Source organism: Leopardus geoffroyi, chromosome A2 (genome assembly GCF_018350155.1).
Source record: "Leopardus geoffroyi isolate Oge1 chromosome A2, O.geoffroyi_Oge1_pat1.0, whole genome shotgun sequence".
NCBI lineage: Eukaryota > Metazoa > Chordata > Mammalia > Carnivora > Felidae > Leopardus > Leopardus geoffroyi.
In genome coordinates this window covers 33812699-33828422 of record NC_059331.1, presented here as the reverse complement: position 1 = coordinate 33828422, position 15724 = coordinate 33812699, and the positions used below count along the sequence as shown (strand labels likewise).

The 15724-nt window shown below is 55.4% G+C and overlaps 1 protein-coding gene across 1 annotated transcript in view; it reads left to right on the top strand.

Annotated features, from left to right (window-relative positions):
* The window catches only part of LRIG1 (leucine rich repeats and immunoglobulin like domains 1), a 116031-nt gene that overhangs the window by 88135 nt on the left and 12172 nt on the right, over window positions 1–15724 (top strand). The window contains exons 8-12 of the mRNA XM_045493458.1: window positions 469–612; window positions 2556–2636; window positions 8285–8356; window positions 9192–9263; window positions 13354–13517. Of these exons, the coding sequence (XP_045349414.1) occupies window positions 469–612; window positions 2556–2636; window positions 8285–8356; window positions 9192–9263; window positions 13354–13517 (533 nt within the window). The remainder of the gene's footprint in view (window positions 1–468; window positions 613–2555; window positions 2637–8284; window positions 8357–9191; window positions 9264–13353; window positions 13518–15724) is intronic.

Below are 15724 nucleotides of genomic sequence, written 5' to 3'. Positions count from 1 at the left end.
GCTTATAGGCTGGCCTGGATGGGGGCAAGGGGACCGGAGACTGCCGCCCAGGTCGGGCGCACTGTTGTGGGAGGAAGGCTTGTTCCACGCAGCGGCTGGTGGCGCCCTCTGCTGGCCGATGTCGGGACTCTCGCTGGGCTCCCTTGCTCACCGTCAGAACCTCCTGGGCTCCCCGTCCAGGGTCTCGGGCCACTGTCGAGAGTGGTCTTTGATGGCCTGAGTCAGGACCCCCGCACGGACCCCAGCATGAGAGACTGGAACCCTAGGGTTCTGGTGTTGTATGACCTTGCGTCGTCCTCACAGCCTGATCTGCTGTCCGGTCTCCGTGGCTGGCACGAGTATTCCAGGAGCCTAACTGTGTGGGTGTGGGGCCCTGCTGGGTTTCTGGCTGCACGACCACTCTGGCCCTTGGGCCTCGCATGAGCCTGTGCCGCGTTGGTGACGTTTGCTTCCCCCTCCCTTCCCCAGGGTTTTGTCCTTCAATAATCTCACCCGGCTGGACGAGGAGAGCCTGGCAGACCTGAGTAGCTTGAGCATCCTGCGCCTCAGCCACAACTCCATCAGCCACATCGCAGAAGGCGCCTTCAAGGGACTCAAAAACCTGCGTGTCTTGTACGTCGTCCATCGTGGGGTCGACAGAACGAAGGGGTTCCCTGCTGGGAAGGCGGGATAGAGCAAATATGCCACCTTGCCGAGTTCCCTTCTTGTTGCTGTGCAGTCAGATTTGTGCAGAGGGTCAAGCAAAGAACTAGTGGGGCGGAGAAACGTCTCTCAGTCCCCCCGAGGGTGGTGCCGATAGAGGCGACGACTCAAAACCCTGCCGTTACCAAGCGGTAATTCTGCCATGCCCTTGCTGGGATGCCGGGGTCCCCTTGTTGGGAGCAGCCGTGTGGTCCGTCTGTCTAGTCTCGAATCTTCCCCATGTGCTTTCACAACCCGTGTCCAGGAGGCCCAATTTCAAGAGAGGTATCTAGGGCCTCCTCTGTCTTCCCTTGAACCTCAGTAGGGCCATTGAAAGAATAGAGGCACTCACGTCATTTTCTTTCAAATTCCTTATTAGGTGGGGTTGCCAGAGTTGCTTCAGGATGTTTTCCTGGGAGTTAAGATTTGTCTTTTGTTGGCTCTGGAGAACTTCCAGGCCCCCAGAGAGGGGTGTATGGCTTTCCACGGACAGTCGTAGTAGATCTGAAGCTGCCTTCCCAACGTGCCCCGCTGCCCGGAGGGCCTGTTCCAGTGTGACAGGAGGCCCTGTGCACTTGCACCTGGCGGGGAGGGCAGAGCGGGCTTCAGTGCTGGGCCGTTGTTGGGGAGTGTGAAACAGCCCGGATGCCAGGCTATTGAAGCCGAGGTCAGCCAGCCTTCGCGCTTGCATGGCCTGAATAACGAGGCCGGGGACATTCAGATGGAGCCAGAAAGAAGAGAAAAGCTTTGGCAGCCAGGGTGAGGAGCTGGGAGACAGGCACACAGAGCGGCAGCCCTGGGTCCCGGCTTTCAGTGTGAAGATAATAAGGAGAGACCCGCTGAAAGGAGAGGTCCCTTCCAGCAGCAGAATCTCGAGGCTCCGAGCCTTCTGCTGTAAGATCAAGGTCAGAAGGAGCACTGTGCCTCTCAGCCGGGGGCCCCCCTCCCTCCTGGCAGTGCTCATTCCTTGTGAAGGCTCCCACGGGGCCAAGAGCAGTGTCCCTTTCTCTTCCTGGCCTGCCTCAGCCAGGGTTTGGCAGAGGAAGGGGTAGGAGCCAAGAACCGTTGGCGGGGGGGTGGGGGGGGAAGTTGGAGGGGCTGCTGGTGGGGGCAGAGAGGGGGGCTTGGTCGCCAGGTGGGAGCATCGCCTGGCGCTGTCTTCTGCCCTGGAAGCCGGGGGGAGGGAGCTGAGTCATCCGCCTTGTGATCTGCATTGTTGGAGGAGACTGGGCTGAAAAGTTGGCCTCATCCGCCAACCCTGGCAAGTGGGTCACAAGTCTGACTCAGCGCCCAGATGTCGTCCCTGGCTCCGAGTCCGCGCCTGTGCAGGCCCTGTGAGGAGGGGCGACTCGGGCCTCCGAACCCACTTGCCAGCATGGAGTGGCCCCAGGGAGGACCCCGTGTGGGGACCTCTTCTTCGCTCTTTCCTCCACGTGCCTTCGGCAGTTTCTCAGTCAAGCCTAGGAAAGGGACTCTGGCTGGTGTGAGAGCAGACAGGAGCCTCAAAAAACCTGTCCGGCTCATTCCCAGTGCCAGTGGTCAGATGCCTGCTCTTGGGGGGTTTCCCATGTGCTGTCCGCACCCTGTCCTTACCCCAGGGCCCTGCCCTACCCAACTGGGGAGCAGCCCACGGAGCTGGGGTGACTGTGAGTTTGAGCTGTGCCTTGGCTTTGCAGGAAGGCTGAGAAGGCCAGGCTACACCGCAAGGCGTGCAGAACGGGGTTCCTGTGGCACAGTGGCCACACTCGTGTTGGCCGTACGTTACAGCTGGGCATCGGGTGACAGAGCGGGTGTCTGTCTATTTTCCCGCTTTGTGTTAAAGAGAGTCGAGAACTCAGGCTGGATGGTGAGCCTTCTCTCTGTCTCCTCCCTAGGGATCTGGACCATAACGAGATTTCGGGTACAATAGAGGACACGAGTGGCGCCTTTACCGGGCTTGACAGTCTCAGCAAGCTGTGAGTATCTCGGCGTTGGCTCTTCTGTGGAGGGGGTGCACAGTGCTTCTCAGGCTCCCCCGTGCCGCCTCTTTCGTGGGCTCAGCTGGAGAAGGGCTGGCTCCCATTTATCTTCCTTTGTTTGGGAAGCAAAGTCTGAATAAGAGAGTCAAGACGTCCCAGCTTCTCTGTGGCCAGTGGTCTCATCACTGCCCTGGGCGTTGGTTCCTTTGGGGCCGAAGATCCGGTGTTCAGAGGCCTGTTGGATTTTCTGTCCTGCTGAATTTGTGACTGACCGGGAAACGGCTGAGTTTTTTGTCCTGCTTTGCACAAAGGAGTCTCGCCCTGTTACTCGATTCCTAGAAATTGTGTGAGATGTCTAAAGCCAAGCGCCATCGACGGTTTTGAGTCTTTGGTCAGTACTTCTGTGGTCAGTCATAACGTCACACAGAAACAGTCATTACGACAGGTAATGTAATGACTCGTTTTTTTTTTTGTTTTTTTTTTTTTTAACGTTTATTTATTTTTGGGACAGAGAGAGACAGAGCATGAACGGGGGAGGGACAGAGAGAGAGTGGGAGACACAGAATCGAAAACAGGCTCCAGGCTCTGAGCCATCAGCCCAGAGCCTGACGCGGGGCTCGAACTCACGGACCGCGAGATCGTGACCTGGCTGAAGTCGGACGCTCAACCGACTGCGCCACCCAGGCACCCCTAATGACTCGTTTTTATTCCCGGTTTCTGATGTTTTCATTTTTTTTAGGCTCCTGGAGTTGTCAGTTACTGTGCAAGGCATGTGTGTACATGTGTTGTATCTAACAACCAACAGCCTCGTGAGTTAGGCTCTGTTATGCAACCTTTTTTGTCGTTGAGGAAACGCGGGTGCAGGGCCTTTGCCCAAGACCACACGCTGTGGAGGGTCGGGACCGGCCGGTCTGGCTCTGGAGCCCACACTGTTCCCCCTGAGTCGGCCACCGCAGGAGCCTCTGGGACGGGGCAGGGGAGTCCGAGGGAGGGTCCGGGGCAGACAGAAAGAGGCAGTCACCGCTCAACCTCCCCGGGCCTGCTCGGGTGACCTCGAGCTGAGCACAGTACGAGTGTCAAGCAGATACTCTGAAAGCAGCCGAGGGGCGGAAGGTTCCGGAACAGCCTGTCGGGGGTGGGGTGGATGTCTTTCTGTAGAGGTGGTTTTGAAAAGTGTGGTTTTTCACACCATTTATACTCAGAGTTCAGAGTAAGATGAGCTCTCTTGGCTGTCTCAGGATTCTCACTCTTCTCCAGCATGTCTCTGTCTTCCTTTCTCTTCCCTAAAAAAACGCCCTCTCCTCCCCGCCTCCTAGTCAGTTTGCCCTGCAAGCGCTGGGACAGGACAGCGGCTGTGCCCCTGGGGCGGAGTCCTTGCTCTCCGGGGCCTGCCTGGCCAGGTGTGAGTGCACAGGGCGCTGGGGCGGGGCGGGGGGGGGGGGGAGGGGGGTGGACGTGTCTCCAGAGGCTCTGCCCTGCAGGGGCAGGGGTGCCTGTGCCGGGACTCCTGGTTCTGCAGAGTCCAGCCTGATGCTGCCGCCTGTTCCTCTGTGTTCTCTCGTCCTTTTACCCGCTGGACCAGGGTCAGCAGCTCTGCCTGAGATCCCAAAAGTCCGCGGGCCTCCCTTGCTCTGTGCTGTTTGACACAGGCTCCCGGAAGGCAGCGTGGGTTCCGCACCAACCCGGTCCTGAGACTCCAGGGACCTTGTTGAAATACGATACCTCCAGCCTCCTCCCCCCAGCCTCACTGACCAAAATTGTGGGGCTGGCAGGTTCCAAAATAAAGGGAGGACACACACAGTTGGGGGAACGGGGATAGTAGTTGCTTAATCTGATTAAATATATATAGTTGTTTAGGCGGAACGGTACTGTGGTTACGTCGCAAGAGAAAAAAAGAATCCTCTTCCCAGATGGAAAAACAAATGCTGTGATGCCCATGACTTGGGTTCCCGTTCAGCCCGTGGGGCTGGGGAAGGGGCAGCGGACAGAGGTGAAGTAGTACCAGCACCCCTGGGTGACGAAGCAGGCACCCGTGGGGGTCGCAATGCTCCCCCACCTGCCTGTGGTGTGCGGTGTCCTCCCCAGGAAAGGGGAGGAAAGGAAAGCCCACGCTTCGCCGTGATCGTGGCGCGTAGCTTGGGTAAAAACCACTCCCCGGGTGTATGGAAGGTGTTGAGTAAACGGTTAATGGCAGAGCGAAGGAAGGGACCGGTGCTGCTTGGCTCTCCTCCCCGCCCACCTCCCCCACGCGCTGCCCGGACGCTCTCTTGCGTGGCCGTGGCTGGGAAATGTGGCCCTCACACCTCCCTGCCTTACTGAGCGGCCCGGTGGCAAGCGTGTCGGGATCCATTAGAAAAGGGCAGCATGTGAGCACAGGGAAGGGCTGCCTCTCGAGAGCGGTCACGTCACGTGGACTCATTCACGCGGTGGGGCTGCGGTCGGTGCTGGGCCCCTTGGACCTGGTGGGCCCCGCCTTTGAAGCCCTTGGGGTCAGGTCTTCAGGGACCTGAGAATGGGAAGGGAGAAAGTCTTGCCTTGACCCATTCGAGGACCCGGGGTCCTTCCTGTCACGGAATAGGCCAGACCTAAATTAAAATCTTTTCCGAGAAGGGAACACAGGAGCAGCAGAGCCTTAAAAGGCTTCCCTGGGCAGCTGTGGTGGGTGCTGTCCTGCCCGTAATGTTTCCACCTGCTGAACACGGCCATGTGGACAGCTCTTCAAACCGGAGCTTCCTGGCAGGGCAGGTGTTCCCTGCTCACCTGTGGTCAGTATGCTCACCTCCCACTGGGGCTCCCGTCATCATGTTGGTGGAAGACCTCCTGGGAAGTGTGTACAGCGTCCTAGTATGTGAGCAGGGACGGAGGCTTTCTGGAACACAGATTAGCAGAGAGAGGAGCAGTTAATCACGTGTGTATGAGGGGTGGTGTGAGTGCCTGCCCCGTGGTTCCAGCTCTTTCCATGGCTTTCTTCGGGGCGGGGCCGTGACGTGCGTGAAGGGAAGCGTTAGAGGAAACCTGGAATTGGACCACGAGGCCAAGCCTGTCCCGTGAGGTGGGCCTGGGTGGGTGCTGCCCCCCAGGCTGGGCAAGATCGCCCTCCCCCGTGTGTTCGCAGAGCGATGGCAGGGCCCACGGAGTGCTGTTCAGTGTCTCAGGTGGAGGAGAGGTGGGGAGGTGAACGTGAGCTGGACCAGGCCTCCCCTGGCGTCTGCTGGGCGGTGTTAGCAAGAGCTGAAAGGCCTTGGGGAGCACTAGAGATGCACGAGGGAGTGGACGGCTGACTTCCAGGGTCGCTGTCCACACCGAGGCAGGGGTGTGAGGCACATCAGCCCTGCGGTCCCTTCTCTGGGAGCCCCTGATCTGGGACAGTGGAGTCTCAGCTGCCCGCTGTCGTGTGGACAGAATGAGCACCACCCGGCCCGCGGCCCCAGCCATCCGTTCTGCGCACGGCTGCCTTTATTGAAACTGTCCCAGTCTGCCAGCTTGAGCCCCAGCCCCCAGATGTCCGCCTAGAGAAAGTAAGGGGCTATTTTAATCCCACAGCAGGATGATTAGCCCCTACGTAATTGAGAATTTGTTTTATTGCTATTGTTACCATTAGAAATAACAGTCTGCCCTCATTGTAAAAGAGGTCAGTGTGACTAATACGTAATGCATGAAATAAAGCACAGCTTTTTCCTGGATCTGGTTTACGGGAGATTTCACTAAACAGTTAATACGTTTTACTAGGGCCTGGAGCACAGTGACCCGGCCTGGGGGATCTGAGTAAGTGAGAAGTTGGCAGGCTCTTGCAGATACTTGGGTTTGGTGCCGTGTGCTGGTGTTTGCTGGGCTAGTTGTGTGGTTAGGGGAAGAGAGTTAGTGTGGCCACCAGACTTCTGCGTGTTTGGGCTGTGTGTTTGAGAATCAAAGCTTCAGATGGAGAGAGAGTGGAAATACGCAGATTGCCTCCGAGAGAAGGAGCAGTCAGAGGGGTCTCGGACCGCTCCATCCTCCCCGAGGCAGGAGGTGCTGGCTTTTTCCGAAGGCTGCAGGCTCCGAGAGGAGGGGTCTGTTCATGGTCAAGTGGGGGTACCCGGAAGCTCCTGTGGTTGCCCTGCAGGTTCCCCTCAGGCTTTCAGTGCCTTGGAGGGCAGTGGGGCGGGGTGGGGAGCACCTCCTGTGGTTTGTGGCACTGGCCCGGTCTGTCTGCATGTGACCCCATCTTCCCGAAGGCGGCATCCTAGGGTTTGTGTAGGTGGTGCCGGGAGCCCTATGCAGGGGGGGGTGACGCTCGGGGCCCATGTGGCAGGTGCCGCCTGGGCCACCCTGCCATCTTTGGTTTTCTTCGAGGCTCCTGTTGCTTTCCTGGCCCTTTTCAGGGAGGGGCTGGTACTTGATGTTTTCCCTCGGGGGACCCCATCTTAACACGGGTCTCGGTGGGATCCCAGATGAGACCGCTGCTCTCCGGAGGCTGTCTGCAGTGCCCCCTTACGAAGCCCCCTCCCAGAGCCGGTGAGATGTGGCAGGAGTTGGCTCCCAGCATTCCCCGTTCCTGACTAGCCCTTTAGGTAGTCTGGCTGGACGTCACGTTGAAGAGCCCACGTGTCTGTCAGCATGACTCTCAGGGGCTCACGGCTGCCCACACCTACAGGAGGTAGAGGGAGTGCCCCAGTCGGCTGTTGTCAGAGGAGGGAAAACTGGAACACGGATGCTTTTCATTCCCAGTGTCCAGGCATTCTGGGTGCCCCCCCAACCCCTCATCCCCCAAACAGACTGGAGAGTCCGTTGGCTTATGTAGCCCATTGGAGGAAGCCTTCATTTCTTCCATGTGCACTGCAGGGGACGAGAATTTGGTTTCTGAGAAAACTCTTAGGAGTTGCCGTTGAAGTTGTGATTGCAAGTGTCGGGAAGTAGGAGCCCTTTCTCATGGGTAGGCAGTCCACGGGTCTGGGTATTAAATAACCTCGGAGGTTGACCTTTTAGGACGCGTCTGCGATTTAAAGAACCTTGGGCCCATGGGCATCATTTAAGTTCTGGGGTCTTGCTAAGAGGCCACGGCGCCAGGGCATGCCCTGCACACCTCTAGTGGCCTTCCCAGAGGCGGGGGCGCAGCTCCCTGTGGCCACGTCCTGGCTGCTCGGGTATGTCTCAGTGCAAATCGCTGTGGAGCCGTCTTGATGGAGGCCGGTTTTCCTGCCCGTTTCTTGCCTGCTCGGGGAACCTTCACCCCCACTTTTCAGAAGAGGGTGGCGGATTTTAGTTCCAGTTTTCATTACGTTCCATGACTCTGCTTCCTCTCATGGGAACAGTGATGAGTCCCTTCCTTCTCACGAGGCCCTTGGGTCCTTGGGCACAGCCCAGGCTGGATGAGGGGATTTCCACAAACATCGCAAGGAGCCTTTTCAGGCGAGATGGTGCATCCTGTCATCACGTTAGATTCTAATAAAGATCAAAGCATTTCATTTCAGAAGGGCAAGGCCTGCATACTTCGGACCCGTAGTCTCCACGTAGGTCAGATTTCCACCTGCCCCTCACTGGACAGACTTATCAGATGGCACTGGCCTAACTGTGTGTTCTCTTTCTCCCGTTCCTCCCTTGTCTCTTCCCCTCCGGTTCTGCGTTTTGTTTTTTCCCTGTCTCTGGATGATGTTTGGAAATGGCAGAACTCTGTTTGGAAACAAGATCAAGTCCGTGGCTAAGAGAGCCTTCTCGGGGCTGGAGGGCCTGGAGCACCTGTGAGTATCTCACCAGACCTTCCCTGACCCACAGGCCTGCCAAATGCGGCTGCCGGGGAAGTCTGCTAGCAATTTAATCACATCTTTGTAAACTGAGAAACAGCCTATTTGGAAACGCCAGCTGCTTCCTTCTCGTTATAAGTCAGCTTCAACTTTGGCCTTTATTTTGCCTATGCCAGGAACAGTTAGAGAACACATGGCCGGTCGGTGAGTTCCTAACGAATGCGGCTGCCGACTGGATACCCTCCCCCGTCCTCCAACCCTGTCCCCCCCTGGCGCTGGCTCCTCGACAGGCCCCGGCCTCCCCTTCACCTCTGTGAGAGCGCGTGTTCCTGGCGCAGGCTCCCGGCCCCACTGAAGCAGCTTCACGGGGCCGAGCACACGCTGGGCTCAGCCGGGAGGTGTTCTGGCCTGGTTGTCCCTGAGAGCCCGGGAGGACGAGGGTGATGCCAGCCCAGACACATTTGTGTGGTCACCATCGAGGGCAGATGCCTCTAGTGTGTGATTCTTAGCCTCTTTGGCCTTGGAGTCAAGGTGGACCTGAATTCTGTTGGTAAAGCTTTGCTTGTTGACTTGCTGAGCCGGCCTCACCGTTAGCTTTGATGCTGCCCTTCAGGCTGGCTTGGTTCCAAGGTTGTTGCGTGTGCTTGTGCCAGTGTCTGGGAGGTGACAGCCACTTAAGTGGACTTGGGACACGGGGTCTGGGTGGTACGGCCAGCACACTGGGGAAACCGGGACTCTCCCGGAAGCCACCTGAGCCTCTTGGCTCAAACAGGTGGCTGACCTGAAGGGCGCCCGGAGTGTGTGTCCGTACGTGAAGAGTGTTCTTTTGCAGGAACCTGGGAGAGAATGCAGTCAGATCTGTCCAGTCTGATGCCTTTGTGAAGATGAAGAATCTGAAAGAGCTGTAAGTACCCGGGGTTCCAGGGTCCTGGTTAATATGACTACAGAATTTGGAGTCAGAAACGCCTTGATTCCGTGATGTGTCAATATATGTAACAGATGGGGCTGTTAGCATTTGTGTGTAAGCTGTCTTTTAGAAAAGCAATGCCCCCTGGGGGCTTATTCTGGCTCAGGGTCAGCACACCTTTTCTTCTTTCTTTTTTTTTTTTTACGTTTATTTATTTTTGAGACAGAGAGAGACAGAGCATGAACGGGGGAGGGTTAGAGAGACGGAGACACAGAATCTGAAACGGGCTCCCTCAGAGCCCGATGTAGGGCTCAAACTCACAGACTGCGAGATCATGACCTGAGCCGAAGTCGGCCGCTCAACCGACTGAGCCACCCAGGCGCCCCTCAGCACACCTTTTCTTAAAGGGTCACATGGAATTTTCAACTTTGTGGGCCATAGGGTTTGTGTCATTAGCAAGTAGACTCCCTTGTTGTAGCAGAAAGGGGCCATAAATAATACACAAATAGGCGGGCACGGCTGCGTGCCAGTCAGTTATTTATTAAAAAACAGGCTGGCAGGGCAGGCTGTAGCTTACTGACTGCTGCTCTAGGGGACATGAACTTTCTAGAAAATGGGCGATCATTCCTGAAATGATGTCAGGGCAAGTTTTCATCATTTAGGTCTGCCTAAAATGGAGGACCTATACTGAGAGTGGCTTCTTTGCCGCGTTTGGTGGCCTGTGAGCGAGGCAGAGATATCTGGGGGGTGGTCACAGGCGACTGTGGACTAGTGATGTGGCACCCAGCCCACATCTGTTCCGAGGCCCCCACAGCGGTTCATAGGTGGTGGTGCCGCCACCATAGATGTTCACCACGGGCCCCCGGGTCACGGGGTTGGAAGAGCTCGCCTGTGCCCTAGTCTCTGGCAGAGGAGCTCGTCAGGGTGTGCAGGTAGCAACACCCAAGCTTCCTTTCTTCTTCCTGTGCATTAATCTGATTCTGCTGCCGCAAAGTCTAGCTGTAATACTAGTCCCTGAAAGATGTGGCTTTTGGTTCTCAGAAGTGCTGACGGAGGGTAGACGACAGAGGACAGCCATCTGTGCATCCTGAACTCATCCTCATTCCTGAGGCCACTCTTGGTGGCCTTCGGGAGAAATGGGGGAGTAGGGAGGCGCAGTCCCCATACTTTAAAAGCAAAGCAGGCCCCCTGGTGATAATCCTCTGGGTGAGGAGAGGAGGTCTTTTAGGCACCTGCCTCATGGCATTTACTTAGCTGTGAGATTCAGGCCTGTTGAGTAGAACTGCTTTCTCCAAAGGGTCACGGTCTTAGAATGGTTAAGTGTTCACTGTGCATTTCTTGCAACTTTTCTGTGTTTGCAACTTGTCAAATATAATGTTGGAAGTAATCTCATTAGATGGGAAGAGGGTATAAGAGAAAGAGGGAAGGACAGGGAGAGAAGACTGCTTCTCCTTAACAATTGAGGTTTTCTGAGATACTTTCCTAGTTGGGAAGGACTGGACCCTTCTAGGCAACCGGGACCCTCCACCACACCCCACGCCCAAAATCTGCTTCTGCGTGGTTCTGGAGGCTCAGCCTTGGCCCCTGCCTGGGTTTCCCGTCGCTCGCTGCACTTACCCAGCCGTGGCTGGCCCTGGGCCCAGTCCTCTGCTGGGAGAAACGGTTAATTCCACTTGGTCATTTTCTTCCTCCATCTGATCAAGGCAGGTTGTACCGTGCACTTAGTCATGCTCTGGGTAAATTTCCACAAGCGATGATTAGAAACACACTTTGAGTTGGAATCATGAAAATGCACTGTAAGCCAGCGGAGTGATGGGACGGCCGGAGGCGGGAGTCATGGAGAGCCGCACCCCTGAGCAGCTGACCAGCAGGAAGAGTAGCGGAAATCTGCAAAGCCCCGGGGTTGCTGGCAATTCCTGGTCCAGCCTTTCAACCTCACCTTTGTCCTTAAAGCCATGTGTGCATGTGGAGGGAGGTCAGGGGGTCAGTGTCCTCACTGTCTGTCTTGTTGGTCCTGACTCGCTCTTCAGAAAAGCTATCTCTACACCCTTAGTACCCCTTTCTGAGGTCTGGTCTCCTCTGTGTGAGGTGGGCCTCGTTGTGGGAGAGGTAAGACATCTTTAAGCCAGCCAGGCCTACACTCGTGGTGTAAGGAGTAACCCTTCCCACACACATCTGTGACCAAGGATCACTGTCAACTTGGCCTTCCTTAGTTTGCTCCTGTGACTGTCCTCCACACAAGTGCCTGAAGCCTCACAGCGATAGCCCAGCGTCTTCCTCTAGACTCTACTCAGGCTTTCCTGCTGCCGACCCAGAAAGGGGCAGTCGTGCCCAACACTGGCTTGATGGGGAGCTCGTGACAGCGGTTCTGACAGAATTCCTGTCCCTCTGTCACTGAAGCTCAGTGTGTGGTACCTGGCGGCAGCCGGTCCACCCGCCACCACAGCCTACCCGGAGTAGCCCCCCAGGTACTGGGCCGGAACCAGCCACTTCTCAGGCTCAGCTGGGGGAGCCCTCATGCTACCTGGGTAACTCCACAGTACTACAGCCCTCCGGGAGATAGCTCTAAGCACACAGCTACCTGCCTGTCAAATAAAAATACAAAAATTAAAAAATTAAGAGAAGACAAATGCTGACCTTTAAAGGTCTGATGTGGGCAGACATCCCAGTTAGCATGGCTTTGAGATCAATTATTTCAGTCTTTGAAAAAGCACTTTCCAAAAGTAATTTTAATAAGATGGCTAATCTGGTAACCATGAGGAACAGGAAGGAAGAGCAGATTTCTGAGGGAAATGGTGGGTGGTGGAGGCTATTGCTAGGATCCTGGCCCATGCGATGCTTGTGGAATTTTTTTTTTTAACATATTTTTTTTGAGAGAGAGACAGAGTGTGAGTGGGGGAGGGGCAGAGAGAGAGGGAGACACAATCAGAAGCAGGCTCCAGGCTCTGAGCTGTCAGCACAGAGCCCGACGCGGGGCTCGAACTCACGGACCGTGAGATCATGACCTGAGCCGAAGTCAAACACTTAACCAGCTGAGCCACCCGGGTGCCCCTTGTGGAATATCTAAGTACACTTCAGCATCCCTTCTGTCACCGTGTACTTTGTACCTTGTACCAGAGGCGATTCGTGACAGGGGAGCCCGTGTTCCTTCACCCTTGCCATGCGCTGACCTCTGTTAGCTCACAGCCTTGAGGTCTCTTCCAGGAACAGGGCAGCTAGACTCTTTGGTTGACTTATCTTCGAGTGACTCCTCAGGAAGGAATGTCCGCTGAGATGGTGATTCCGATTTCTGTTTAAAAAGCTGATCCTCAGTTGCTGAGAAATGAAAAAGAAAATATTCTCTGTTTTGGTTGGAGCCTCACAAAACCAGTGTTGCATTCTCATGCTCCCTGGGCAGTGGCAATTAACTAACAAGCACTATTTAGGGAGCGGAGCCGAATTCTGCCGGCCTCCTGAGCGGTGCTGTAGAGATCCACAAACAAGAGGGGGCCGCGTTGGCAGGGCTTACGTCTGGACGTAAGAAAACATGGAGCTTGGCCAAATGAAAACTAACAGCAATATAGAAAAACAGCCCTCCTCAGGACCTGAGAGTCGAGAGCTAAGTTGCAGATGAATCTGGAAGCTCCACGTAGCTTATCAGGAGGGTGGGAAAAAGCAGAGAGGGCACAGTGCTCCTCAGCTCTGTCAGGTGGACAGAGTCTGGAGGAGGTCAGATGGTGCCCCCAGGGTCACACAGGAGCAGTGTGTGCCCGTCTTGGGACGCGTGTGAACTGTGGGCTGTTGGTATGCCGCGGCGTTGTTGAGGCTGGCGGTGTCCACATCACCCGGGAGCTTGTCAGAAGCGCCGCATCTTGGGTTCCACCCCGAGCCTTCTGAGCCAGAGCATCGTTTTATCAAAATCTCCAGGTAGATTATATGTGCTGCTCTGGGTCACTGAAGAGGAATGGAGAAAAATCTCTTCCCTTCCCAGATGGCTGGTGTTGAGGACAGAAGCCGATCAGCGGTGACTGGGGGAGGAGCCTGTGTGCCGAGGGAATATCCCTTTTTGGAGGTCACACCTCACATGTCCCTCTTGTTTCCCTTTCAGCCACATCAGCAGTGATAGCTTCCTGTGCGACTGCCAGCTGAAGTGGCTGCCCCCGTGGTTACTGGGCCGGATGCTGCAGCCCTTCGTGACAGCCACCTGTGCCCACCCGGAATCCCTGAAGGGCCAGAGCATTTTCTCTGTGCCGCCGGAGAGTTTCGTGTGTGGTAAGGCCGTCCCTGTGATTTTCTTTCCTGAAGGGCAGGGAGGCCAGGAGGAAGTCTTCATAATGGGAGTGATTTCTGTGATCAGAGTCAACCCCAATCCGTGGTTCCCAATCAGCTGCTGGATGCAAGTTCTTTCCCGCTGAAACCACACGTAGTACTTACTGTGGAGTCGCCTCATTATGTGGTTCCTGGAGTGCATGCATTTAATGAGAAGGGAGCAGGACTTGGTTCGGTTACAAATCAGGAGAACCGGTTACTGGACGAAAGTTGTGTCATCTCAAGACGGCTCTGGTGCCTGGGTTTAGCTGTGAATTTACTCCGTGTCTGAGGCTGGGGTTTTGATGTGTGTTTCTTTCCAGCCCCAAGAATGGAAGGTTAAACACAGGAAGAACAAGTCTCAGGAGAACAGTTAGTGTCGTAAAAATAATTCCTTGTTGTTGACTTGCACTCTCGCTGTTTCTCCAAACCACTGAAATCTGCACTTGTAGCTATGAGCTCTCTTCTCCTTCTGACTGTTGGAGCGTGGGTCTTGCCATCTTTTGGACCGGGGGTGGTCGCGATCCGGGTTTGGTTGCAAACGGTACAGAAGATGCTGAATGACTGGAGGCTGTGCACACGCTGCGTGCCATACGCCGCACTCACGTGGAAATGCACAGCCTCGTGGTCAGTAAGACGTGGTCAGAGAACGAGACGAATCTTGGAGGGTTTCCGGTCTCTGCTTTAAGCAGGAGCGAGGGTGGGCTTCCCAGGCGTGACTGGAGCTCCTGTGAGTGCCTCCTGCCTTCTGTCCTCCCGGTCTGCCCCTGTGCCCTGAGTGTGACTGATGATCCTCACCAGGAGCACCCGGAGCAGTGCGGGCAACCCTTGGTCCACTTCTCCAGCCTCCTCCTTGGGCACGGCAAGAGCCAGTGTGCCTGCTGACCTCAGGATACAAGTGCCCCCTTCCATCATCCACCCACCACCACCTCTGCCAGCAGGCTCGCCCTCCTTTGTGCTGATCCAGTCCAGCGAGAAGCCTTAAAAGCATCTGGTGTTTTCTTAGTGGTCAGTCTTCTGAGAACGTCCGTGCACAATGTCGGGCTGTGCACGCCCCGTGTTCCAAGTAGCACACGATGACTGTGCCGTCCATTGTTTGTCACGTACCTGGGCCCTGACCATTAATTTGTTAACTAGCTGCCCTGAAGTGGGGCTTCCTGCGCCTTCGTCCCTTTTCCTGTCACAGGGCGTAATCTTGCCCTTTGGATGAGCCAGGGTCGGACTTGTGACCTGCTGTGCCCAGCCTCCGGCCGGTGGCCCTGGCACGTCCCGCGGCAGTTCACACTCGTTAGCCCACCTCCACATGGCAGCGCAGGATGCCAAACCCATCGTCACGTAAGAATGGGCGTCAGGAAAACACCTGGCAGGAGATCAATGTTTTAAGCTGTGTGGGAGTCTCCATCTCCTTTTTTATAAAAGGAAAATATAACCGCTTCGCACCCACCAGCATCGCTAGAATCAAAAAGTCAGGCAACAACAAGTGTCGGTGAGGAGGGTGGAGTCTGAACCCTCCTACAGTGCTGGTGGGAGTGCACTGTGGTGCAGCCCCTTTGGAAAAGTTGGGAACTTTCTCAGACAATTAAACATAGTTAAGCAGTGACCCACTCCCAGCTATATGCTGGGGAGAAACAAAAATATATCTACATCAAACCTGGCCACAAATGCTCGTGGCAGCATTACTCGTAACAGCCAAAGAGTGGAAATAACCCGAATGCTCACCACTCCAGGAGTGGATAAATAAAACGTGGTAGAGCCAGGCGCTGGGATATCATCAGGCCATAAACAGCAACTGTTCACACAACAGACGAAACTTGAAACACTTGAAGTGAAAGAAGCTCGTCACACAGGACCATACACTGTATGATTCCATCCACGTGACATGTCCAGAATGAATGAATGTAATGTCCAGAATAGGATCCCATCTAAGGGCCACTCCAGGGGTGGTAGGAGGGTGAGTGATTGCTGGTGGCTTAGAGTGGAGGGAGAAAGGATGATAGCTGAAAGGTAGGGAGTTTCTTTTTAGGGAGATTAAATTACTTTCAGGGACTGTGATGATGGTTGTATCATTTAGTCACTGTAACATTCACCTGTTTCAGGTGTACCAGTCAGTAGTGTTTAGAGTATTGGGAAGCCGTGTGACCCTCACTACCACCTAATTTTAGAACATTTTC